Source organism: Onychomys torridus, chromosome 4 (assembly GCF_903995425.1).
Source record: "Onychomys torridus chromosome 4, mOncTor1.1, whole genome shotgun sequence".
Lineage (NCBI taxonomy): Eukaryota > Metazoa > Chordata > Mammalia > Rodentia > Cricetidae > Onychomys > Onychomys torridus.
In genome coordinates, this window is record NC_050446.1 from 37,278,582 (window position 1) to 37,304,183 (window position 25,602).

The 25,602-nt window shown below is 41.7% G+C and overlaps 1 protein-coding gene across 2 annotated transcripts in view; it reads right to left on the minus strand.

The window, feature by feature from the left end:
• The window catches only part of LOC118582574 (lymphocyte antigen 75), a 133,667-nt gene that overhangs the window by 66,740 nt on the left and 41,325 nt on the right, over positions 1-25,602 (minus strand). For both annotated transcript variants that reach the window (XM_036185549.1, XM_036185547.1), the window contains exons 15-27: positions 23,810-23,878; positions 21,465-21,579; positions 19,901-19,936; positions 18,979-19,154; positions 17,474-17,541; positions 17,119-17,198; positions 16,363-16,502; positions 14,386-14,494; positions 13,447-13,607; positions 9,123-9,252; positions 6,633-6,859; positions 3,427-3,592; positions 1,285-1,452 (exon numbers count right to left, since the gene is read on the minus strand). In XM_036185549.1, the coding sequence (XP_036041442.1) occupies positions 1,285-1,452; positions 3,427-3,592; positions 6,633-6,859; positions 9,123-9,252; positions 13,447-13,607; positions 14,386-14,494; positions 16,363-16,502; positions 17,119-17,198; positions 17,474-17,541; positions 18,979-19,154; positions 19,901-19,936; positions 21,465-21,579; positions 23,810-23,878 (1,645 nt within the window). The remainder of the gene's footprint in view (positions 1-1,284; positions 1,453-3,426; positions 3,593-6,632; positions 6,860-9,122; positions 9,253-13,446; positions 13,608-14,385; positions 14,495-16,362; positions 16,503-17,118; positions 17,199-17,473; positions 17,542-18,978; positions 19,155-19,900; positions 19,937-21,464; positions 21,580-23,809; positions 23,879-25,602) is intronic.

The following is a 25,602-nucleotide window of genomic DNA, read 5'->3' on the forward strand; positions in this document are numbered from 1 at the left end:
CTACCTTTAAGAGTAGCTTGTTTTCTCGTGAGACTCTGAGGGGACACTAGTCCACAAAGCATGTGGCTCTGGCAGGCCTTGCCCTCTCCCCTGCCTTGATAAAAACAATTAGATTGCATCCCTAAAGCTAGCCCCTTTTCGGCCACTCCCTCCTCCCCAAGGCTGACTGCCAAGGTCCAGCTGTCTGAAGTATTGGAATCTAGCAATCAGAAGCACCCTTAAGCTCAACTAATTACCATGACCGATTGTAATTAAACACTTCATCCTTACATGGGGTTTCCCATTTTACCTTCATAAATGGCCATTTGCCCATGAGCCACATCTGTCTCCTCTCTCTCCAGAGGCAGTCCTTTGTCTCCTGGGGACAAATACTCCTGCCCCCCCTCTTGTTCCCTCCCCCTCTCTCTGGTCCCCTTTCTCCTTTCCTAGCCCATTCTCACACAGACCTCCCCTTTTTCTCCTCTTAAAAATGACACCTGCAAGGGTGTTTGCTGCTGTTTTCTGCCAGAGTCAGGAAGCAGTCACTTTAACTTTTCTTCTCTGCTTAATAAAGGATCTCTGTGAAAACAGGTGTTTGGGTGTGCTTTGTGCCTAACCCAGGGTCCAGGAGGAAGGCCCTGTTGTGCAGGATGCGGCTGGGGGGTTCAGACTCCTTTGGAGAAAACTAAATTTTCATTTGCAAGTGGTTATCAACTGGACGCAGCTTCTTGGTAAGGGGTGGGGGTGTGTCCGCTGCTCCTTTGGGCTCTAGGATCCCATCAGGCCCTGTGCATGCTGCCTCAGTCTCTGTGGCGTCATATGCTATGCCAGCATTTCTTAAAGTAGATCTTGATGTGCTTTGATACGGAGGGTAAACAGCCTAGTGTTTCTCAACCTTTATTCTATCTTATTTTTTGTAGAACTTCTCTTAAAGGCCCACTTCGGGGGATACTGACTTGATACTTTTCATAGGTACTCCGTCCAAAGTTCATAGTTCCTTCTGTTCCATCATTCAAAAGTTACAGACCCTCAGGGTTTAACTGGGAATCGCTCCAGGTCTGGAGAGCTCCATGTGCACAAGGTCAATCCTACCCCCTTTGACCTTGGCGAGTGGTGTAAAGGAGCTGCTTGCCACTCAAGGTGACCTAGTTCTCTTCAGTCGGTCTGGCTGCTTCACGCCCAGTTCTCTGCTCTCCAGTGTGAAAATTAGGGGAGGCAGTCACCAGCACTACTTAGGAATCTCTATAACAAGTGACATGAGAAGTGAGTGTGTCCCAGTACGCGAAGACAGTAGGATGTACTTACGCAGTTTCTGGCACAGAGAGTGCACTTCCTCCTGTGTGATTGTCTTATGTCTATTCTTGGTTATCACGAAGTTGTAGCACGAGTTCTGAAATGCTATCCATGGAGTGTTCTGCACAGGAGACGGACATTTAGCACTGTCTGATGGTTTGACCTCCTTTTCAGTCTCATCTAGAAAAGGAGTTAATGGTGAGAGCTCTCATTTCAGATGTAAATGTTAAATCCTGTTCACAGTCATTAGACTTGATTTGTGGGAAATATGCAGGAAGTGAGGAAGTAACAGCCTGGTGAGGCTCGCTCTGTTTACACTCGAATATAGCATAAAGAATGCTGGCTTTCTGTGGTGAGGAAATTATCTGACATAATTTTCTTACCCCTGCTGTGGAGTGAGGAATGTAAAAATGAGGTGCTTTTTAGGTTACATGAGATTCTGTCTTCCTGCATTATTAAATGTCAAGTACCAGGAGCCTCCCCAGAGGAACTCTATAAACATATTAATTAATAATAGGCATCTAACTAGAACTGTGTAATTCACTCTCTCGTTTCTGCTTACTGATACCTCTAATTCTAATGAAATAACTTAATGGAATAGTTATTCCCTTAACAAAATTAAACAGAGATATCATTTAAAACATGACCTCCAGAATATTTAATTTTTTTATTTTATGAAAAAGTCGTATATTCCAGAAGACGCAGATATAAATATGCAGAGCTCAAAATAACTGAGAAAGATTTAGTATGTCCTAGAGACCACTGGTCATTTTTCTCCCATTTTGTGACAAATCCCTCAATCTCAGAAATAGTGTGCTCTTTCTCCCACAAACACACAAATGTGGGCCCCTGATTGGGCTGGAGATTGCATACCCAACTCAGGCTGAACCCAAAAGATGCTAAGAGATGGAAAAGCGGGGATTCAGAAACTGTGAACTCACCTTTAGTGACAGGCAGAAGTGGAAGTTGGGGAGAAGCGGTGTTCCACTACGTGCAGAGAGGGCAGAGTTCACCAGGACAGAGCAAAGACACAGAGAAAGGACAGGCACACACGCATTTCTGCGTTTCTGCTTTCTTGATGGTGTTGGGATTTTTTTGTTTGTTTGTTTGCTTTAATTTTGCTTTTTGAGACAGGGTCTTACCATATAGTTTTGGATGGCCTACGTTTGCTACGTAGACCAGGCTGGCCTCAAACTCACAGAGAGCGGCCTGCTTCAGGCTTCCGAGTGCTGGGTTTCTGATACTCCTTCTCCTGAAGGGGTTGAATTCTACCCTTGTTTGTAGGATGGTGTTCGTAATTCCCTTTTGACTTAAGCTACCTTGACCTTGTTGTTGCTCTACCTCTTCTGCTGGGATTAAAAGTACGTGCCACCATGCCTGGGAATTTCAACAGTGGCTTAAGATGTCAGTTGTTGGTGTTAAGAATTAATTAAGAAAGAGTTTCCAGCCAGGCGGCGGTGGTGCACACCTTTAATCCCAGCACTTGGAGGCAGAGGTAGGCGATTCTCTGTGAGTTCAAGGCCAGCCTGGTGTACAGAGTGAGTTTCAGGAAAGGTGCAAAGCTACACAGAGAAACCCTGTTTCGAAACAAAACAAAACAAAACAAAACAACACCCTCCCAAAAAAACCCAACCAAATAAGAGTTTCCATGAGTTAGTTTTGTAAATATATATGAATAAAAATATATGTAAGATAAGGCTGAGTGACAATGGGACTGTATATGCCAATCAACATTGTCAGCTGATATAAGAAAGACAAAATCCAAAATAAAAAATTAATTTCAAAACAATTTATAATCAATCATTCTTGAGTACAAATGTTTGCACCAAATTTTTGTTGAAAAAAACAAACCTGACACAGTAGAGCTGGAGAGGACTCAGGGTTAAGAGATGTCTGCACCCCAGAGGGCTTACTTTAGATTCCCAGCACCTCTGTGGCAGCTTACAACATCTGTAACTCCGGTCCCAGGGATCTTGCTTCCATGGACACGAGGCCTGCACATGGTGCCCAGACACACATACTGCCAACACACCCATACACAAAATAAAATAATAAAAATACTCTCTTAAAACGGACACGGTTTCCTTCTAATCCCCAAATAAGATTTTGCAAAACCAAATGAACACAGTTCCACTACATTTGAAATTTACATACTTCCTGGATAGTAGCAAATGGCACCAGGCTGGTTATCATTACAGTCGGCTGTTTTCCAGAGTCCATCCGTGTCTAAGATCACACAGTCATCAAGCTTCTCATTGTTTGCCGCCCAGTTACTAAAATGAAGACGTTTTCCATCCGACCAATCGAAGTTGAGCCCATCCTATGAGGTGCAGAAATTCATTGCAAAGAGACAATATTCACATTATCCCTTTCATACTATTTAACCCATGAGGTCAAATAAGTATTAGGTATATTTTATATTGTGCTAAGCACTATCTTAAATGCTTAAGTGCCCTCAATGATAAATATTGACTTGTTTAATCTGTGTAACAGCCGTCTGAGGAGGGCACTGTTACCTCTCTTTAACAGAGCTGGAAACTGAGAGTGAGCACAGTGCTGAGGCCCCAGTTCTGGCTCTCAGACTCTGTGGTCCTAACCATCAGGCTCTGCTGCCCACAGGTCATAAGAACTGTTTGGTGGAAACCAGAAAGCTAAGATGGGGTGCAGAACCACTGTTTGCACGGGGTATAATGGAGACAGCATGGCAAACTAGAAAGAGCAGAAATCTGGCTGTGAACAGTAGTCCAATCCCGTATGAGCTTTTGATTTGTGAGCCTGGCCCTCCAAATTTCCAGACCCCCATCTGTGACACGGCTGTAACACAAGACTAGTCAAGTGTGAAATGCTCATTTCCTGAGTCTTAACTCAAGCCTGGGTAGCTCACACTGCTGTTTTCACAATGGTCTCTGGGGCAAAGCAGCTTCCTTTACAGTATGTGTATCAATCTGGAAGCCTCTAAATACTTGTCTGTAGATCTTGACAGGGCTTGATCACCCGCCTGTCTTGAGATTGGCTTTATGCGGTTGACACTGGAGTTTCAGCAATAGCTATGAAGCTTCCCTCTGGTGCCACCAGGCACTAGACCAATGCTGAAGGTCACACACAGATTCCTTCTTTCAAAACCAGGAAACAGCCAAATCTAGCACTACCAAATGCTTCATTATTTTGGTACCGCTAAGGGTTGAATCCAGGGCCTCCTGGCTGCTAGCAAAGGCTCTATCAGTTAATTCCTAAGCCACTGGTGGGGCTTTAAACTTGTCCTCTGGAGAGGCATTTTACCTATACTCTGGCCTACACTGTCCCGAATTCTTACTCTCTGCCACCAGCCCCTGCCAATGGCCTTTGGAGCCTCATTCTACCACAGATAAATCTGATTGCACTCCCAGTCCACAGTGGACGTGAAGTCTCCTGATCAAGACTATAAATACCTAAACGTTCTAACATCTACACTTTCATTGAACTTAATTTGAACTTGGCTTTTCCAAGCTAACAATCTGTTTTACCTGCACAAGGGAAGCCTGTTCATTTTTTTTTTTTGTCCTTAGATACCAAAGGACTGTAAGTGGGGGGCTGTGGGTATTATCTCCTTTGATGTCCCTTCACTTAGAGCAAACTTCCAGGATCCATGCCTCTCTCTGAAATGTGTTCTACATGAGGACTTATTCTCCTTGTTCCTTCCTGATATTCACTACCGTGTGGTGTGACCCTGCCGTGACCCTGCTCTGGATTTCATTTAACTCAGAATTGCTATACTTGAGATACAGTGGACATGCTTTATTTCAGGTCAGCATCATTTTCTTTATACATGTATATGAAAACAACTGTCCGCACAGCTCCAGGCTGTTCTTCTCACTATACTTCCCTGGTGTCATGGTACATGAATAAAAGGCTTCTATTATTTCTATTCTGCTTTTAAAAATTCAATTGTTTTCAACATACACTGTTGCATCTTCACATGCTGTCATGTTCCGAGGATTAAAGGCAGCTTATGAAGATACAACAGCTACACAGGATATGTAAAATGAAGGGAGACGGCAAAAGAGAACCACAGGTCAAGACTGAAAACACAAGAGAAGCTAGCAAGATGGCTCAGTGGGTAGAGCAAACCATTCAAAGGTAGAAGGAAAGAACAGATTCCACAAAGTGTCCTCTGATCTCCACATGTGTGCCCCCATCTCTCTCTCTCTCTCTCTCTCTCTCTCTCTCTCTCTCTCTTTCACACACACACACACACACACACACACACACACACACACACACACAAATGATGATGATGATGATGATAGAGAACAGACTAAGGAAAAATACCAAAATCATTAAGTGGGAAATGGGGAAAGTGATGAGACATGACTCCAACTGCTTTAAAAATAAATCCGTAAAAACAGTAAATCAAGAACACACCAAAATACTAGCCCATAGGTAACTTCTGATACAGTGACTTTTCATTAAATAGTGAGAATCTTGCTTGGTAGCTTGGGCTGGTCTGGAACTCATCCTAGAGCCCAGGCTGGTCCTGGACGTATGATAATCCTCCTGCTTTAGCCTCCTAAGTGTTGAGATTACAGGTATGAAGGCACCATACCTCGTTAACAGAGATTTTAATACAAGTGATTTTAATTTTCATTCTTTTAATTTATTATAGTTTAAAATTTTAAATAATATATGTATGTGTGTATGATGTACATGTGTCAGATGTGTCAGTATGTGTGATTTGTGTGTATATGTGATGTGTGCATGTCCGTGCGTGTGTGTGTGTGTGTGTGTGTGTGTGTGTGATATGCATGTCTGTGCGTGTGATGTGGGTATGTCTTTGTGTGTGTGGTATGTGTATTGCATGTGTGTGTACATGCATGTGTCTCTGTGTGTAATATGTGTGTGTATGTGTGATGTGCATGTGTCTGTGTTTGTGTTTCTGTGTACAGACTGGCACACATGTGCCATGGCTTGAGTGTAGAGTCTAAGGTCATCCTGAGGTGCCAGTCTTTGCCTTTTCTCTCATTTGGGACAGGGTCTCATATTTGCCTCTACACTTTAACGTCTTTGTGCTAACTCTGAAAGTGAGAGAAAACTCTCAACATTTGCTCCACAGCCAGCCCTACTGGAGTTTTAAACTCTTCCCTCCTCATCTTTGGTTGAGGAGACCTGACAACTGATTCTAGCTCAGTCAACGAAGATAAATAAAAAGAAGTGTTGTTCAGTGAGTCACACCCACTAGGTTTTTAAAAACCCCAATCTTGCACTTTATGTCAAAAGATAATTGGCCTAAAAATAGACACTCATGGAATTCACTGCATAAGGCTTTACGATGTTGCTTTCTCTTGGTCTACACGAGGGGATGGCGGGTGGAATGGAAATCTTACATCTTGGCTGGAGAGTCCGATCCAGAAGGAGGAGTTGCGCAGGGTGGCGTGCACCGACAGGAAGGCCTGCTGGTAAGGGTCTGTGATGCTCACCAGCCGCATGTTCTCTTTCAGACACTCCTTCAGAGCACCGTGCCACGTCAGAGGCTTCGAGATGATTTTGTACAGGTTATTTAGATATTTTACAGTTTCTGAGTTAATCTTCCAAGGCTGTCCGTCTTCAGTTTCTATTGTAAAAGAAAACAATCTAACAACGGTTCCTTCCACACACTATGCTACGTCATAGAGGGCTGTCAGATTTCCAGATTTCATGTCTTACTAGTTGACTTCAGACGTCGCTCGCCTCTGTACTAATTTTGTTGAGAGATTAAGCTATATGTTGCTGAATGGATTGTGTAAAACATATAACTTGCAACTTCCTAAAATCAGGATGATCTCATTTGGAGAGAGAAAAGCTCCCCATAAAAGTCGCCTGCAATAAGATTATCACACCTCCTTTGTGTTAACTGCTTTGCCAGGAAAAGTATTTAAAAGTCTCTCCTTACAACATCTTGGTCACCTCCACTGCCCCAAAGGTCAGGGACCCTTTTCTAAAGAGGGACAGAAAGATTATAAGAGCCAGAGGTTAGGCTGGATTGGAATGAAACAGTGTCTTTGGGACATGGCAGGCCTGCTGTGCTTATAAACTCCCAGCGGCTTGGGGACCTGGGGGAGACCTGCACAAGAGCAAGGTGGTCCACTGTGAGCATGGACTGGAAAGTGGTTCCCAAGCCGCAACTGAAGACCTGTGAAGAGCTGGTGAGTTCTGTGGAGGACAGCCAGGTTTTTTTTTTAAGAGTGTGGCTCCTGGTAGGTTAACCAGGTTCCAGTTAATGGCCTCACAGCCAGGACTACAGAAGCAGCACAGATTGGACTCAATGGGCTAGTAAGAAATAAAATAAAGGAAGTGAAGTTTTGGGAGGGAGAGATAAGGATGGCTGTGGAAGGAGTGAGGGGGAGAAATTCGTGTGTGTGTGTGTGTGTGTGTGTGTGTGTGTGTGTGTGTGTGTGTGTGAACAGAACCAAAATGCATTGTACGGAATTCTCAAAGAACCAATAAAACTAATTTTTTAAAAGTGTCCCCTTATGGATGATAAAATCTTTTTAGATTATGGATTAGCCTATAGAAAAATGTCTGCTGTAAATCAAACAGTGAAGGGGAAGATGAATAGGAATCTCTCTTACGCAACTTAGGTAAAACATAGCTCTCTGAACAGATGAAGATAGGTCTCTTCTGTATCCCAGAATCTAATCAATATTTATATGTATAATTCAGCTATCATTTGGCTTAAAAGGGCTTATTGGGAAATGTTATCATTTTTACTATTTTCTACAGAGAAAATATTTTATTGTTTAAAATAACCCTGGACTTTTGAATTATAACCTGTTATTATGTTAAAAAAAAAAGTTAACTTCTTTCTCCCCACTGGATATATCAGCTGATTGAATAAAGTGACATAAAAAAAAATTGTCCCCTTATAAAGTTCTCAACTGGCAGAGCTATCCTGAAAAAACTTTGCAGAGTCACTGTTACCGCCTTAGGGTTGTTATCTGAATAAGGAAGTCATTAGAGAGGGTGGGACAAAGGGGCAAAGATTAATTTAACAAGAAGAGATTTGCTAAGGAATATGAAATATGTGCTTAAGGTTCTCATTATGTAGCAAGAACTTTCACTTAAACATTTGTTAAAAACTTATCATGGTCAATAAAAATAATGCAATATATTTTCAAAAACTAGGTGGTTTCTATTTATCTTTTTTTCCTCTTACTTTGTAGCTCTGGCTGTTCTGGAACTCACTATGTAAATCAAGCTGGCCTTGAACTTACAGAGATTCATTTGCCTCTGCCTCTCAAGTGCTGGGACTAGAGGAGTATGCCACTTTGTCCAGCGTGGGTGGTTTCTACTTTTGAAGTACTTATTTTAACTTATTTTGACATGGAAAGATACAGACAGCTTTACATAGTGTTTCCTCTAGTTTCTGTAAGCTAAAATTAACAGTAAGGGTTGGGGATTTAGCTCAGTGGTAGAGTGCTTGCCTAGCAAGTGCAAGGCCCTGGGTTCGATCCTTGGCTCAAAAAAAAAAAAAAAAATTAACAGTAAGTGTTAGTACAGTACTGAACTTTTCCTCAGATAAAAACTAAAATCTGCAAAGTGTCTGAGTAGAAAGAACATTCAACCACAGCTTACTAGAATATTGAGCTACGACTTTCATTAGACAACTATTAACAGGTGCTACCATATATTTGATTTTTATATTTAACTGTGGTAATAATACTTGAAAAAAATCACAATCTATAAGAGATAATCTGCCTCACTGTGTCAATATGAACTTGTCTATGCTAAAAATGTAAGCTACATAACTATCAAATATATGAATTCATTTGTAAGACTTTAACAAAGAACCCTAACAGCATGTATCTAACAGCAGACATCTAGGTGGCAGTTAATACCTGAGTACTTCTGACAGAGAGACAGAGAATGGCGTTCAGAGCAGGAAGTAAAATTCCAGGTCCCAGTAAGTGGTGACTTTTTGAGATTGAGAATCAGGGCACAGTGGTAGTGAGACTCTTCATCAAAGATCTGAAAAGACAATATTAGTACAGTTATGGGGCTAACAGTCTGAAGATCCTTGCAAGAAAATTTTGGATCTTAAACTGGTGTTTCTTCTTCCCCCTACAAACCAACAAATGAACCAAAGCCAAAACCAAACCAAACCAAACCAACTCTTGAGAGAACTTAGTGGGAACTTTCTAAAGAACAAAACAACAGTAATAACAAAGCCACGATGTTGTGGAATATTCCTTTACACTGTGTGAAGATGTGTCACTGTGGCTGGGTTAATAAAAAGCTAAGTAGCCAATAGCTAGGCAGGATTTTTGGGGCAGAGAGAACATTAGGAAGAAGGGCAGAGATGCCAGGAGTCGCCAGCCAGATACAGAACGAGTAGGACACACAAAATTAGATAGAGGTAAAAGCCATGTGATAGGATGTAGATTAAAAGATATGGGTTAATTTAAGTTATAAGAACTAGTTAGAAACAAGCCTAAGCTATCGACCAAGTGTTTATAATTAATAATAGTCTCCATGTCGTGATTTGAGAGCTGGCAGGAGAGACAGAAAAATTCGCCTACACCATGACATACATTCAAGGCATAAAAAAGGCTTTTAGAAATTAAAAAAGTTGGGGTTGGGGATTTAGCTCAGTGGTAGAGTGCTTGCCTAGCAAGTGCAAGGCCCTGGGTTCGGTCCTCAGCTCCAAAAAAAAAAAAAAAAAAAAAAAAAGAAAGGAAATTAAAAAAATGTTAACATAGATATGCATATTTCCAAACAAAGAAAGCCTCTTAGAAATAAGACAAAAATGACTACAGTTCTAAACTAACTGGTCAGTCTTGATAATCCAAGTGAGCAAAATTGATTGATTATATTTAATAGATGTGGATAATTAAAAAAATATGTACATGTTTCATGTTTGAGTGAACACGTACATATATGTGAGCATGTGTGTGAGTGCATGTGCACAGGTGTTTGGGGGTTGGCACCTGGATCCCTCGTGGTGGAAAGAGAAAGTCAACTCCCACAAGTTGTCCTCTGATATCCACACATGTGCAGTGGCATGAAGCCATACACAAACATACACAAGATAAATAAACATATATAAAAAAAAACAAAGAAAAACAGGCTTATGCCACCAGGAGTGACAGATTAAAAAATTGAATTACTAAGTAAATATTAAACTAAAATAGAAACAAGGTAATTATAGAAAGTAACAAGAGCTAGCCAAAAGGGGATATGATTAAAACTGACCCAGAGAAAGTATTGTTAAATGTATTTGAAAAGGGGAAAATCAATGAGCACTTCAATGTGAGAGGCTGGATAATTCCAAGAAAAACAGAATAGGAAATGTAGAAGTACTATTAATAACATAAGTGAAGGACTTGATGAGAGCTGGAGCCGACAGTGCAAAGGACCAAAGATATGTATCTGATTTTGTTCTGCACAAACTAAGGCCCGGGGATTAAAAACAAACAAATGGTACACATCTTTATTCTAATACATTTTGGAGTGTTAGTGATACAGACAACTTTCTTTAGTTGTAAGGACCCACCAAGCCCCTAAATGTGCCAGGAAGTTGGGAGAATATTGGTAATTTACACTGCTATTGAAAAATACCTATGTGTACTGGACTAAAACTTGAAATATGATCTCATCCTATCATTGGGGTCGGTATAGACCTTCTAACAGCACTGAACTTAGAGGTCAATCTTACAAAGCTCTAAATAAGCCTCCAAAGGCATCATAAACCCAGGCAGAGGCCTGAGGCTGGGTCCTCACCTACACCAACTCCCTTATCATTAAAGAGGATTCTAGCATGCTGTCCATAGTTCCTTCATTAGCACAGGTGGGGTCATATTTCCAGGACACAGACAAGACAGTTCATTTTGTGATGGGAGCCTGATGGTAAGAAAACCTCATAACACAGCTTTAAAAAATCAACTGGGTGAACAGAGATGAAAACATTCTCAAACAAACGATAGCAAACCCAAGCCCATACAACAGAAAAAATAAGAATCTACTCAGAACAAGTAGATCTGGTACCTGAAACACAATGTTTTCATGCATCTTACTACCTGCCAGTCAGTCTAGTGGGAAAAACTATGTGATTTTTGCAGATGATGGAAATGAGGCTTAGAATCTAATGTGTCTTCCTATTAAAAATATGAAATATGGGGTTGGGGATTTAGCTCTATGGTAGAGTGCTTGCCTAGCAAGCACAAGGCCCTGGGTTCGGTCCTCAGCTCTGGCAAAAAAAAAAAAAAAAAAGAAAAAAGAAATACACCTATAACAGAATGCTACATCTCACAGTTATTAGAACGTAAGCAACAAAAGCTTTTAAAGAGGTCTGCTAACCTCCAGACTAAGTCTAGGGTGGCGGCGACCACTCCCTTTGGGTTCCCTGTTTCTGAAAGTCTTAGCAGGTGTGGTGAAGCCAGAAAGGAGTGGCCATAGTGACTATAGGGTCACAGTTTTATGAAGATTATAAATGACCTAATTAGAATGCTCAGAAGACCGTCTGACAAACTCTTGAGACCTGGTTAAGAAAGTTAGTGGGATGGATACTGTGCAGGCTCATCTCCACTGTGAACTGAGTGGATTTAGAATTACCTATAAAAAGCTGGTGACCAGGCAGTGGTGGCACACGCCTTTAATCCCAGCACTTGGGAGGCAGAAGCAGGTGGATCTCTGTGAGTTTCAGGCCAGCCTAGTTTATAGAGTGAGTTCCAGGACAGCCAGGGCCACACACAGAGAAGCCTTGTCTGGAAAGACTAAAGGAAACAAAAGACTGAAGAGGCACTTCCCTGGAAGTGTCTGTGAGGACTCTTTCATGGAGGACAGCCTGAAGGAGAAACACTCCCTCTGAGTGTGGGTGACGTCATCTTATGGCTGAGGACCACACCTTATAAAAGGGGGTGGTGGAGGTGTAGGAAAAGTGGAGGGGTGAAAGCCGGAGAGCAGCAGCCTCTGCTCTCTGTTTGGTACAATGTGGCACCATGTTCCCCATCACCATGGACAGAAACCTCCTGGAACCACAATAGGCCTTCCTGCCTTGAAGTGTTTAGGCACTGCAGTTACCTTGACCCCAAAGTAACTGATACAGATACCTATGGGGGGAAAATCACACAAAAGTCCTCAGGCAATAGCTTTCTAAATATCTGTAAGACAATCAAGAGGAAAAAGCCATTCTCAGGGGTTTAAAAGGAAGCTAGAATTATATAAAATTTCACAGTGACCTATAGGAAGATGAGAAAATGATGAGATGCTTTATACCACATTTCCAAACCAGGTGTTGGACAAGTGTCTTAATTCCCCTAAAATCTAGTCAGAATCTCATCAGGAATTTCACTGTTGTGGCAATTGCAAGGTGTCTGTGTAACTACTGTCAATATGGTGCCCTTTTCCCCTCCCTGATTTCCCACCAATGAGAACATCAACCAGGAATTAAATCTATGGCATCCTCAAAAGAAAGAGAAATGATGAGCAAATCGCTGTTTCGTCTTTTCATCTTGAGAGATTGAAGTGGAGCGCTCACATTCCCCACATTCGGTGAAACATTTACACCGGTTTCTGGATAGTTACAAGGTTGTGAAATACTTGCTAAGAGTGTGCTACTGTGAAAACCAGGCCACCCACCTGAAGGCTGTGGCTCTCACAGCTTTACTGAGCTGCAATCCACCTGTTTAACATGTGCAGTCAATAGTGCAGAGGATATGTGCAGAATTGTGCAGTCATCGCCTCAATCAGTGGTAGATGATTTTTGCTTTTCTGAAGAGGGGCCTCACAACCCACACCATCACCCTTCCAACCACCTTGGCTTTTGGAAACCACTCTTTACTCCATCTTTCTTAATTTGCCTGTTTGGATCATGTCATATAAATGGAACTAAGCAATAGGCTATTCCTTTATTATTATTATTATTAAAAATGGTTTGGGACAGGGTTTCACATAGCCCAGACTGGTCTCAAACTTACTATGTAATGAGGGTAACTGAACTTCTGACCCTCCTGCCTCTATCTGCCAGTTGCTAAGATTACAGGCACAGGCCATGCTGGCTGGTTTGTGTGCTGCTGGGGATCAAGTCCAGGGATTTGTGCACATCTGGCAAGTACTCCACCAACTGAGTTATATCTGAGTTCCTGGGCTATTGTTCTTGATTTAGTGATTTATGGGAGACTCAAGTATTTCCTGCACTAAATAGATGATTGAAATATAACTCACATTTGCTGGTATACTCAGCCTCCGACCAACCAGCAATGGGTGAAAATTACTGTATGTCAGGTCTCTGCCATCTGTCCATTTGTTTATCCTATCGTAGGCACTCCAGCGCAGGCCAATCCACAAACTAGTTTGCATTTCCGGAAGCAAGGATGTAATAAAATCTGTTCAAACGAAATTTTTGGAAAAGCAGTTAGGGCCAGAGAGATAGAAAACTCGGATGAGTTGAGTTGGATTTTCAGAACCCACATGGTGGGAAGGAAGAACAGGTTCCTTCCTGAATGTTGTTCTCTGATCTTCATATACACTCCACATATATACCCCCCCCCCACATATATACCACACACACATACACACCCCACATATATACCACACACACATACACACCCCACATATATACCACACACACATACACACCCCACATATATACCACACACACATACACACCCCACATATATACCACACACACATACACACCCCACATATATACCACACACACATATACACCACATACAACACACACACACACACACACACACACACACACACACACACACACACACCAGACTTACACATGTCCCCACACGTACATCTGACATACACACAGATGACACACACACACAGATCACATACACACATCACATATATAACACACACACACACACACACACACACACACACACACACACACCCCACACACATATAAGTAAATAAAATGCCAAAACAGTAGAAAAGCATATGGAAATATAGTTTAATTATATAATTTTATTTTAATTCCCTACAGGCTCCTAAAACTAATTTGGCTCCCAACCCATACTAAATAAAACAAGGTTCTCAGCATGCAGCATTTGCTCAGCTGTGCTGGGGCCCTGTGTTTGATCCCCAGCATTCCAAAAAACAAACAAAACCCACTTTTCCAGCAAGCCTGGGAAATCCTGGTACCTTGTTCACTCTTGCTCAGCACAGAAGGCAGGGTTCCACCATAGGTCAGACAAGTGCTGTTTGCTTGGGAAAATGTAACAGGCTGCTCGGAGTTGACCTTCAAAAAGCACTGTAAACAAGAGACACAAGGAAACTACACAAACAGAAAATGTCGCCCTCACGTTTTAGAGCATTGCTGGCAGTCTGTGAGATCTGGAAATTAACAAAGCACTATCACATGATTTCAAATTGATACTTTTACTATAAACATGTGATGAACAACCTTTGAGCTATTACATGTGTTTTTAAAAGTGTCTCATTACTGTGTGTCTGGCTTGCTCTGCAGTTTTTGTACTCGGTTAACCATCTCATGATCTCATTTATTTTATTTTATTTTTTATTTTATTTTATTTTTTTAGCTGAGGATCAAACTCAGGGCCTTGCGCTTGCTAGGCGAGCACTCTACCACTGAGCTAAATCCCCAACCCGTCATGATCTCATTTAATTCTCAGAGCAAACGAGAAAACTGAGGCAAAATGAAGCAACTTGACCCCTAAGCAAAGTAACTACCTGGTGGTAAAATGGGCATTCCAGTTCTATTCCATCTGACATCAGAGCCCCTGATATGAAACACATCTTTTTTCTTCTGGGTACAACATTTTTTATTTTATTTTATTATTTATTTATTTATTTTGGATCTGAGGACTGAACCCAGGGCCTTGTGCTTGTTAGGAAAGTGCTCTACCATTGAGATAAATCCCCAACTCTATTTTTTAGAAAATTTTATTTATTTATTTAGTTTTTTTTTTTTTTTTTTTTTTTTTTTTTGAGACAGGGTTTCTCTGTGTAACAGAACTGGCTGTCCTGGATCTCACTCTGTAGACCAGGCTGGTCTCAAACTCACATAGATCCACCTGCCTCTGCCTCCGGAGTGCGGGGATTAAAGGAGTGCGCCACCACTGCCCGGCTTGGGTATGACATTTTAATTCAAATTTATATCACTATGCAAATTAACATAGTTCCAGCTCCTTCTCAAAATTGAAAAGATTATCCTATTTTTTTTTTTTCTTTCGATCTAAAATGTGGCTGGGAGCATAGCTCAGAGAGAGCTACGCTGCCCCTCCCCCCAACTAATGCAGAAGTCAAAATGGTGCCAGCTTCCCGACAGGTGCTTCGGCTGTCAAATACATCTCTTCGTTTCTCTGTGATGATGAACAGTTAGGGTGGATTAGTTTGTCTCGAATGGTGTTCCCTGAATCACTCTACAATTGTCCTCAGCTTTCTTAGAGACTGGGTGGTTCAATGAAGCTGAGCCACAAAGTCACTGGTTGATGTCCAGAAATGGTCCCAGAAGGACCATGCTGAACAGAGAAATCCAACATTGAAGACGGTAGAGCAGAAACAAGGACCTTGCTACCACTGATGACTTTGTAGGGTTTTTACATCAGCCCAGCCTGCACCCCTTTAAACTTCTTTTAAGTGAGAGGAAAAAAAATGTGTTAACATCCACTGACCATTTCTTCCTAGCAACCCGATAATCTTGTAGATAAATACAGCAGTGTGGTGCATACATCCCAAAGAGGCAGGCACAGAACTCACTATTGCCCAACCCTACTTCATCCCTGAACTCTCAGGTGGACAAAATCAAAGAGAAGTATTTTGCAGCATGTGGGTGGTCTCTGACCTAAGTTGATTGGCGATGCTACTTGGATTTTCTCCTTTAGGGGGAAATGAGTCAGTTTCCTCAGGGAGAGGGATTAGCTGTGACTAGTCGGTGGATGGGGAGCCATTGGCAGATCAACTTCAGCAACGTGGGAATAACAGAATACAAAGACCTGTGGGCGTCACTAAATTTAGAGAGGAGTTTGGTACCGCCCGTGTTCCTGATGTCAGAGGCCCTCTCAGAGAGGTGTCTGATTGGGCTGCCCTTCTACCACAGGCCATCCAAGAAGCATGAAAGCAATCACCGTTTGCACAGGGCTGCAATTCTCTTTTTACCTTGTTCTGAAAAGGAATCCATTTCCCGGTGCACTGTACTTTGGCTGCAGAATCTGGACTGTATTTCTCTAATGAAGATACATTGTATTTTTCACAGACGAATGGCAACATGTTGTTACAGTCTGCACGTTTACTTAAGTCTGAAAAAGGAGAGCCGGGGTTGCCAAGATGAGAATTTTTCACTCAGTGCACTTTAAAAACTGCTAATAAACATGGACTCCTTTCTTATCATATGGTTTTTTTGTTGCTAGGCATGGTCTGAAGTCTACCCTCAGCCCCAAGAAAGGCTCTTTGAAGCAGTAATTCCTGATACTTACAATATATTCTCGGCCTTTACTACTCATTTCTGTCTCTACTATATTCATATCAAGAGGTTATAGGACAGTGATATTGCCTGTAAAAATTGTACACTTGGTAGAGCAACCACACCATCCAAAGAATGAGGGCGTGAAACAGGAAGAGAGCTGGCAGGGAAGTCTATTAAGGTGGCAGGCCACTGCCTGCTGCTCACCCTTGCAAATCAATCTATCTGCTTATCAGTTCTGAAAGTGCTGAGCTTAGTCTGAAATAATTGCCTGAGGATAAAAAGAACCGAAAATGCTCACCTTGGGAAGAGCTTTTATTTGGAATTTGAGCTATTGTCATCAGTGGTAAATTAAGAAGAAACCAATTGAAAGGAAGGCAGATTAAGGCGGTCACTGAATTTGGAGTTCACATATTACATGGTCAACACCAAAGCATCAGAACAAACCTTACCAAGAAGCCACGTCTTGGCTGACATGTACAAGCATTCATCACTAAGTGGTATGGAAAAACGGTGCCATGAGAATCGTGATCTGAAAGAAAGAAAGAAAGAAAGAAAGAGATGTGACAACTCCCTATGTAATTACATGTCCTATTCAGTTTCTTTACTTTAAATTATCTTAATTGTCAATTCAATGTTAACATTTTTACACCACTTTCTGATACCAACATGCAAAGGAACTCAGTTTCTCAAACTTATGGATTAATGTTGAAAACTGTTTAGAAGCAGCAATCCACTTGCACAGGGCAATCAGGACTGCTTCTTCTGTGATAGATTTATGGGACTGATATCTAAGGTGTTACATACCTCGGGAAGTAATGATCCATTGGATCCGAGCTTGTCTTCACCCACCACCTCTGTTCTTCACCAGATATCTGAAAACAAACCGCATACCCATCCTGACATGTGCTGGAGACTTTTGATTTAAACATTCTGTTTCATTGTAACCACAAATCATGAAAATCTCCAAACACTTCGTTACTTGGTCTCAAAAAATTATATACAACAGGACCTTCCATCAAAAATAATTGGACCTATCTTATTTTAGATAGTCATAGGTTCTATTTGGATATAGAAAATGATTGCTCTAATCATAGTCATATATACTTGGACCAATGTATTAATTGGGCATATACCTTACATGGTTAATTATAAATTTTTAAAAACACTAGTTTCCCTCCCAAAAGCTATTTTGCAATTTAATTTATTTTTAATTTAATTTTCTACTAGTAGAAACAGAAAATTAACTATAAAGTTAAAAAAAGGATAATGAATAAGGATTATTCAACAAGCAGAGCTCAAAGGAGCTCATGGAGACTGAACTGACAATCCGGGAGTCTGCATGGGTCTGACCTATGTCCTCTGCATGTATGTTATGGGTGTGTAGCTTGGTGATCTGTAGGACACCTAACAGTGGGAGCAGGGCCTGTCTCTGACTCTTTTGCCTACTTGTGGGACCCTTGTCCTCCTACTGGGTTGCCTCATCCAGCCTTAATGTAAGGGGAGATGCCTCATCTTATTGCAACTTGATATGCCATGTTTGGTTGATGTCCCTGGGAAGCCTGTCCATTTCTGAAGGGAAATGGAGGAGGAGTGGATCCGGGGAGAGGGGAGGTGGGAGGGACTGGGAGGAGAGAAGGGAGGTGAAACTGTGGTCAGGATGAAATATATGAGAGAATAAAACAAGTAAATAAAAAAGAATAAATATGACTCTTATTTACATTCTCTACTGGTAAGTATCTACCAGGTTGATATTGACTATCATTCATGTGTATTTTAATAATTAAGCAATTCTCTTTAGCCTTCCTGGCATGAACCAATGGTTTTTGGAGGCTGTGAAGCAAATCGTATTTTGTATGAGCATCCCCTCCATTGCTCCCCCTTCCCTTACCCTCTCTCCCCAACCCCTTCTCTATCTGTCTTCCAATATAGTTTAGACAGGTATGGCCTCGAATTCATAATTTTCCTGTCCCAGCCTTCTAAGTGCTGAGATTATAGACATATATTATCATGCATGGCTAAGATTTGGGTTTTATAGACTTCAGAAATATTTTAGTGAAATAAATGTAAATATAAGAAATGAAAATGCATTTGATGGGCTGGAGAGATGGCTCAGAGGTAATGAGCACTGGCTGCTCTTCTAAAGGATCCAGGTTCAGTTCCCAGCATCCACACTGGAGCTCACCACCAGCTGTGCCTACATTTCTAGGGGATGCCCTCTTCTGGGCGCTGCCTGAACGTTAAACAGACAAGCACTCATACACATAAAATAAAAACAAATAAAATCTCAAAAGTGCATTCATTTCAATTACATTTGCTATTTTGTTTTTGATGGCTTTTAGTTCTGTAAAAGATGTTATTGTGGCAAGAAAGCTGTGATTGCTGGCACAGTACAGGACGGCTTCTTCGTAGTTTAAGTGGGGGTCGTCAACAAACCAGTATTCACTTCCTTCAACTATGACTGGGGGCCCATGAATTCCAGTGCGCTCTAAAGAAGAAAACAGAGTTACAACCGTGATGATCAAACAGTACGGCCAAGCACAGAGGTTTGGTTCACATCGGATCATACATACTAACCAGTGCTATTTAGATAAGTGTCTCTCAGAGGCCTGCTGGCCCCTGGGCCAAGATTCTGTTGGCAGGTAGAGAACAAGAGGCAGGGCCTAGAAGGAAGTCAGGTTATACTGAAGTGTGTCTTTGGAGAGGGCACTGCGACCCTTTTCTCTTTCACTGTCCAGCCTCCATGAACAGCTTCTTACATCACCTACTCCCTGACACAGGACATCCTGTGCCACAACAGGCCAAAATGTGGCAGGCTCCCAGCTGAAACGTCCAAGTTGTGAGACAAAAGGAGCCTTCTCTTTCTTTCTTATTTAAGGAATTTTTTTCTTCATTTTACATACCAACCACAGTCTTTTTTTTTTTTTATTTATTTAAATTGTCATTATCTCAGTTAATTTAACACTGTCACCCACTAAAATTCTGTCTGTCTGGCCTGAGGAAGTACTGTCCATAACAAAACAAAGACTTCTGAACCAGTGGCTAGACTTTCCTCTGCTCACAGAGAAGGAAACTCCGTCTCGGCTCCCTCATCCCACACCATCCACATACCTCTGCTGCCTGTAGGCATTTCACTTGAGGGGCCGAGAAAAAAGTTAGCAACGAACCACAAACTACGTGCATTATCACAGAGAGGTCGAAGTAGCTTTGGCTCAGTTTTGGTGCTCAACTTACCCGGATTGTACCAGTCCGGTGTTTGAGGAGAGCTACCTGTACAAGGAGGAGAGCAATGGCTTATGGTTAGTACTGGCTTACGAAGCATGCTTCCTGTCAATGGAGCCAGAAGGCGATGTGAGGCCTTATGGGGGCCTGTCCCTGTTGGAATGTCGAGTTAGACATTTCTGAGGGGAATATTTCAGCGTTTATACTTGCTTTAGTGCTGATCTTTTGAAAAGGCAGACCTATTAAATATTGCTAGTAGTCTAGCACTGAGTATGTAGTTCAGTGGTAAAGTACTTGTCTAGCATGTGCAAGGCCACGGGTTTGATCCCCCTTGTGAGAACAGAAAGAAAGACTTACTAGCTGTCTTTTAGGAAGTCTTTTGTATTAAGGAAGTCACAGAAAATGGCCAGCAATTAGAAACTATAAATAAAACAGCAAATGATGACTCTGCAGCCATTACAGAATGCACCAAAGGATGTACAGCGAGGATCAGCACTGTTCTAATGGAATCTGAGTAATGGAGTCTGTAAGCATAGGACGGATTCTCACCAATTCCCAAGATGGTATTAGAAAAATATACAATGGAGTAGTAAGTGACTCTTTTAAGAAGATTAAACAAGGCTGAGGAAAATAAGGAAGTCACTCAGGATTCTGGAATGGAAACAGGAGATATGGCAAGCTCCATAGAATTCTGGGCTTTGGGGTTGGGTGGGCCGGTATCCAGACGCCTGTACACACTTCTCCTCTGCAAGGGTCTGGATGAGATGGCTGACTCCATGAACTTCCAGTTCCCACTCTGTAAGAGTGTCTCTACCCACAAAGGCCGGGGAGATCACACCATTGGGCCTAAGAGGCACCTGGATAATGGCCCTCACAGGACTCCAGTGGTTTCCCATACCATTTCCCTATCAGCTGCAGCCACACTGATTTCAAATAAATATATAATTTGCTTAACCTTAGAAATGATAGGGTAAATTGGCTGAGCCTCATTTCTTGTGGTTATGAAATTCACGTGGTCATGAACTACCAAAGCATCAGTAGCCCCCCTTTAGAGACTGCCTACACATCAAATGTGTTTAGTGTTTCTCTCTGAGACAGCACATTTCATTTTGGATAATTTTCACCAATAGGGCTGTAAGACAGGTAGAATTGTACATGTTTATAATCTTGTCAAAGACAGGGTGTCATTACGTAGTCCAGGGTGACATCCAAGTCTGGCAATCTTGTCTCAACCCCTGAGTGCTGGAGTCTACAGGTATATACCACAATGCCTTAACTTTTCCCTCCCTCCCTCCCTTCCTCCCTCCCTCCCTCCCTCCCTCTCCCCTTCCTCCATCCCTCTCTCCCTCTCTTTCTCTCTTTCTGTCATTGCAGGCTCTACTGTCATTTTAACTGGTTTCTTGAATTTGAATTTACATAAAATATTAGCATCTTGGAGTTGACTGAAAATTGCTTCTATATTTCACAAGAATCTGCCAAATTTTGATTTCCTCATTCTCGCGTCAGTCTTCCCAGATCACCTTCTAGCCCAGCATTTGCAGGGTTGAGGCTGAGAAAAGCAGGAACTACCACTTGCCTTTTGGAATCTGACACACCCAGTCAAGCTTTGCATCACAAGCAAAAGGCTTCAAATAAGCAAATTCTCTGTCATCGAAGAAATACCAGCTTCTTCGCCAAGGATGGTCAAATACCTGAAGGAGGAAGAGGATGGTAGAATATTCTGGAGCTGTTGCAGCTCTTTGCAAACACTGTAAGCTATGATCTCCATCTCTACTTTAGTTCCAGCACCTACCACACTTGCAAAATGGACAGATGAAGGAATGGAATGTTTAAACAGTAACAGCTTGGGCAAGCGTGACAAAGGAAACATAAAGTTGCATTTATGTCTAAAATGCTAATTGTTGTCTTTTTGTTGTTGTTGTTGTTGTTGTTGTTGACATGAAACTTTAGACTTTTTCCCATGAGTGAGTGAAGTCCAGAGGGAGGGCCTGCTGTTGACATGTGCATAGTCATGTGAAGGACCCCAAAGCCTTCCCCAGGGAATATGAGTGTAGATGCAGAAAATGTCCATCATAGCTTTCTCCCCTGGAAATTCACAGTCTGAGGACTCCTCGCCTACAGGGATTGCTGCTACTGAGATTAGCTGAGACTGTCTCTCTGATCAGCTGTTTGCAATAACACCACCTCTCAGATGAACTCCTTATAATAAACACGGTGAACTCCCAGGGTGCTATGCTGTCTCCAGCAGAGACCCCAGGCCTCCTGATGCTGGCTTTTCTGTCTGTGTATCTGTCTTGTCTTCATTCCTTCACCACCCTGGTCAGGTCCAGCCCTGGGAATGTGCTAGGACACGGCAAAATAGTATAGTGGTGACATATCCTGGAACCAGACACGTGTGGGTGGAAGTGTTACTTCTGACATATCTAAGTTGAAATCTCTTTCTCAACTTGATGGTTATGGTAACGGCACCTACGTCACAGATTGTATACATATTAAGTGAAATAATGTATGCAACATGCCTACCTCAGTGCCTGGCTCATAAAGAATCTAGGACTGTTCGGTACCACCATCATGACATCGTTTCCATTTTCATTCTCCTAATTACCACCTCATTACATGTATCTTCTCTTTTGCCTATTGGAGCCCTTACCCAATAGTACCACAGCTTATTTAATTGTCCATCTGTTGCTGTGTTCTTGTGAAGAGCCCTATCATTGATATCTTCTAATGCCTTTATGCACCTCCCAGATACATCACCTATAAAATGCACAATCAAATGGATTCTGTACAAGATTCTGAATGTGTCTGGGGTATTTTCCAATTCTAACTGCTGTATCTTGAAATATATCTCAAGATAAATTTTCCTCACATTCTTGGCTTCCTGTTCACATTCACAATCTTGGTTCATGTTGCCCTTTCTCAGTTTAAAAAACATCCTGTTGCCTACCCAAAACAAACAAAAACACCAAGAGTTCAAGCACCTGAACCTGACAGCAACCTAATTTCCCAATACTGCTTTTTAAAATTAAAAAAGTTAATTATATGCATGTGAGTGTTCTGCTTGCATGTGTTTGTACACCACACGAGTGCTTGGTGCCTGTGGAGGTCAGAAGAGGGCAGAGGATGCCTTGCAACTGGAGTCAGGGTGGTTGTCAGCCATCATGTGGAAACCCAGGTCCCCTGGAGGAGCAGCCAGAACTCTAAACTACTGAGCCATCTCCCCATTCTTCAAGTACTGTTTTTAATGTAGAACCAAATAAAAGTTCTGGATACATCCTGTTCTCCTCACTGCTGGTCATCAGACTTCCTCTTGTACTTCCTACAGTTGCCCGTTAGAAAGCCTGGTCCTACTGCACCTGCACAAACTCTATTCATCCTTAGAGACCAAGGTCAAGTGCCTACTCTTTCTGGACAGGTCTTAGAGATCACTTCTGTTTTCCTTGGCTACCTTCAGCCTTCTCTTTTGAAACATCATAAATTATTATTATTATTATTATTATTATTATTATTATTATTATTTTGGTTTTTGGAGACAGGGTTTCTCGGTGTAGCTTTGTGCTTTTCCTGGATCTCTCTCTGTAGACCAGGCTGGCCTCAAACTCACAGAGATCCACCTGCCTCTGCCTCCCGAGTGCTGGGATTAAAGGCGTGCGCCACCACCGCCTGGCTGAACATGAATTTTATTTTCTTAAGTGTAAGTTAGACCATTTGGACATGCTTTTCACTGTACCAGCATCACACTCCATGAACAAAAGGTGTTCCATGGATATTTTGCCTGACTATACATGACATCAGATTTGTGTGAGGTGTTGAGGGTTGAATCCAGGGCCTCACACAGGTTAAGCAGGAACTCAGCCACTGAGCTTCAACCTCAGTCCCTAGATTTTATTTTTAATTCTGATTTTCCAGGATGGTACTGACCTTGATAGCAGCACAGTCTCTGACGTCATAATCCTGTTGAAACTCCTGCTCCATGATAACAGTAGACATCTGGAAAGACAAACCTGCCTTGAGGATGGAAGGCTGCTATGATATTTGCTACTTACATATAATTTAGGCAGCTTTTAATAATTCAAGCATGCTCATTTGCCACTGGAAAAACAAACAGTTTTATATGCCACTTTGTGAAAGATCTGGAGGCCCAATCATGAGAGGATTTAGGGATGTCTTAAGTTTCTCCAAGTCTGAGAAGAGTGGTCAGCAGGGTGTTAAGTTCTCCTTGGAGTCAGAAACAACAGCTGAAAAGGACTTTTAGCTTTTATTTGTTTGTTTGTTTTTGTTTTGAGACAGTGTTTCTCTGTATATTCTTGGCTGTCCTGGAACTCTCTCTGAAGACCAGGCTGGCCTCGAACTCATTGAGATCCACCTGCTTCTACCTCCCAAGTCCTGGGATTAAAGGCATGAGCCACCACACCCAGCGACTTTTTAGTATTTTGGTTATTTATATTCAATATTTGTGTATTTGGTCAGCTGTGTACTTGATCAGTTGATTTCAGCTATCCCCCAATTTGAAAACGTAAGCCTGGACTCTTCCATTTATCAGATATAAGTAACATACTGGAAAAGATGACTATCAGGGAAATGGACACTTAGAAGTGTCATGTACTTCTCTGTAGAGAAGGTAAACACTGAAAGTATTATTTAAGGACCTTTGTAGGTTTGCCTATTTTGCTTAATACAGATACTTTCTTCACTACATAACTAATGTTTTTAGATGGTAAAAATAAATATTTTCTATTATTCATAGATAATAGAAATAAACACAAAGTAAGCACAAATGAAAATTTTGGAAAATGATTTGTATTCTCCAAAGATTACATGATGTTTGTATAACTCCATTTTTTTTTTTCGAGACAGAGTTTCTCTGTGTGCCTGTCCTGGATCTCACTCTGTAGACCAAGCTGGCCTCGAACTCACAGAGATCCACCTGGCTCTGCCTCCCAAGTGCTGGGATTAAAGGTGTGCGCCACCAATGCTTGGCAAAGCTCCAGTTTTTAAAAACTGTATATATAGAATCTAGACATACAAGAAGTGAAAATAAATGGAGCCAGTGGGAAGGCTCAGTGGGGGAAGGTACTTGCTGTCAAGCTGGGCTGACGGCCTGAGTTCAATTCCCAGAATCCACCTGGTGGAAGGAAAGAACTGAGTCCTGAAAGTTATCCACTGGGCTTCACTGCCCTCCCCACAGGCACACACTCAAAATAAGTAAACACAAATAAATAAATAAAAGTAAGATGAATACTTTGTTTTTTCCTTCCCGAACCATATAAGTAAATGTGTCTATTTCAAAATGTGTAAATAATTCTAACGACGTAGATGTATTTTTTTTGTCTTTTTAACGGAAGTAAAAGTGCTTTATGTCTTTATGATGTTTTAAAGAGTGCACACCAAGAACAACTGAGTCTAGCTAGTTAGAATTTGCATTTCCTTTCACAGTTACCATGGATGTAGTGAGAACAATGTGTGCACAGTAAATCTCTTGAACTTAATTGCTTATCTACCTAAAATTTTGTATTTTTTGACAAACATCTCCCCTACTTCAGTCTGCCCCAGTCCTTGATACCCACCACACTATTTCCCCTTCTCTTTATTTCCTTCATTGTGTGTGTTCATTTTGTGGCACCATGTCACACAAGGACATTTTCACACAGTATATAGTGTCCTGGGCAATTCCGCCCTCTGTGCCTACCCTGCTCTTGCTCCTCCTTTGTGTT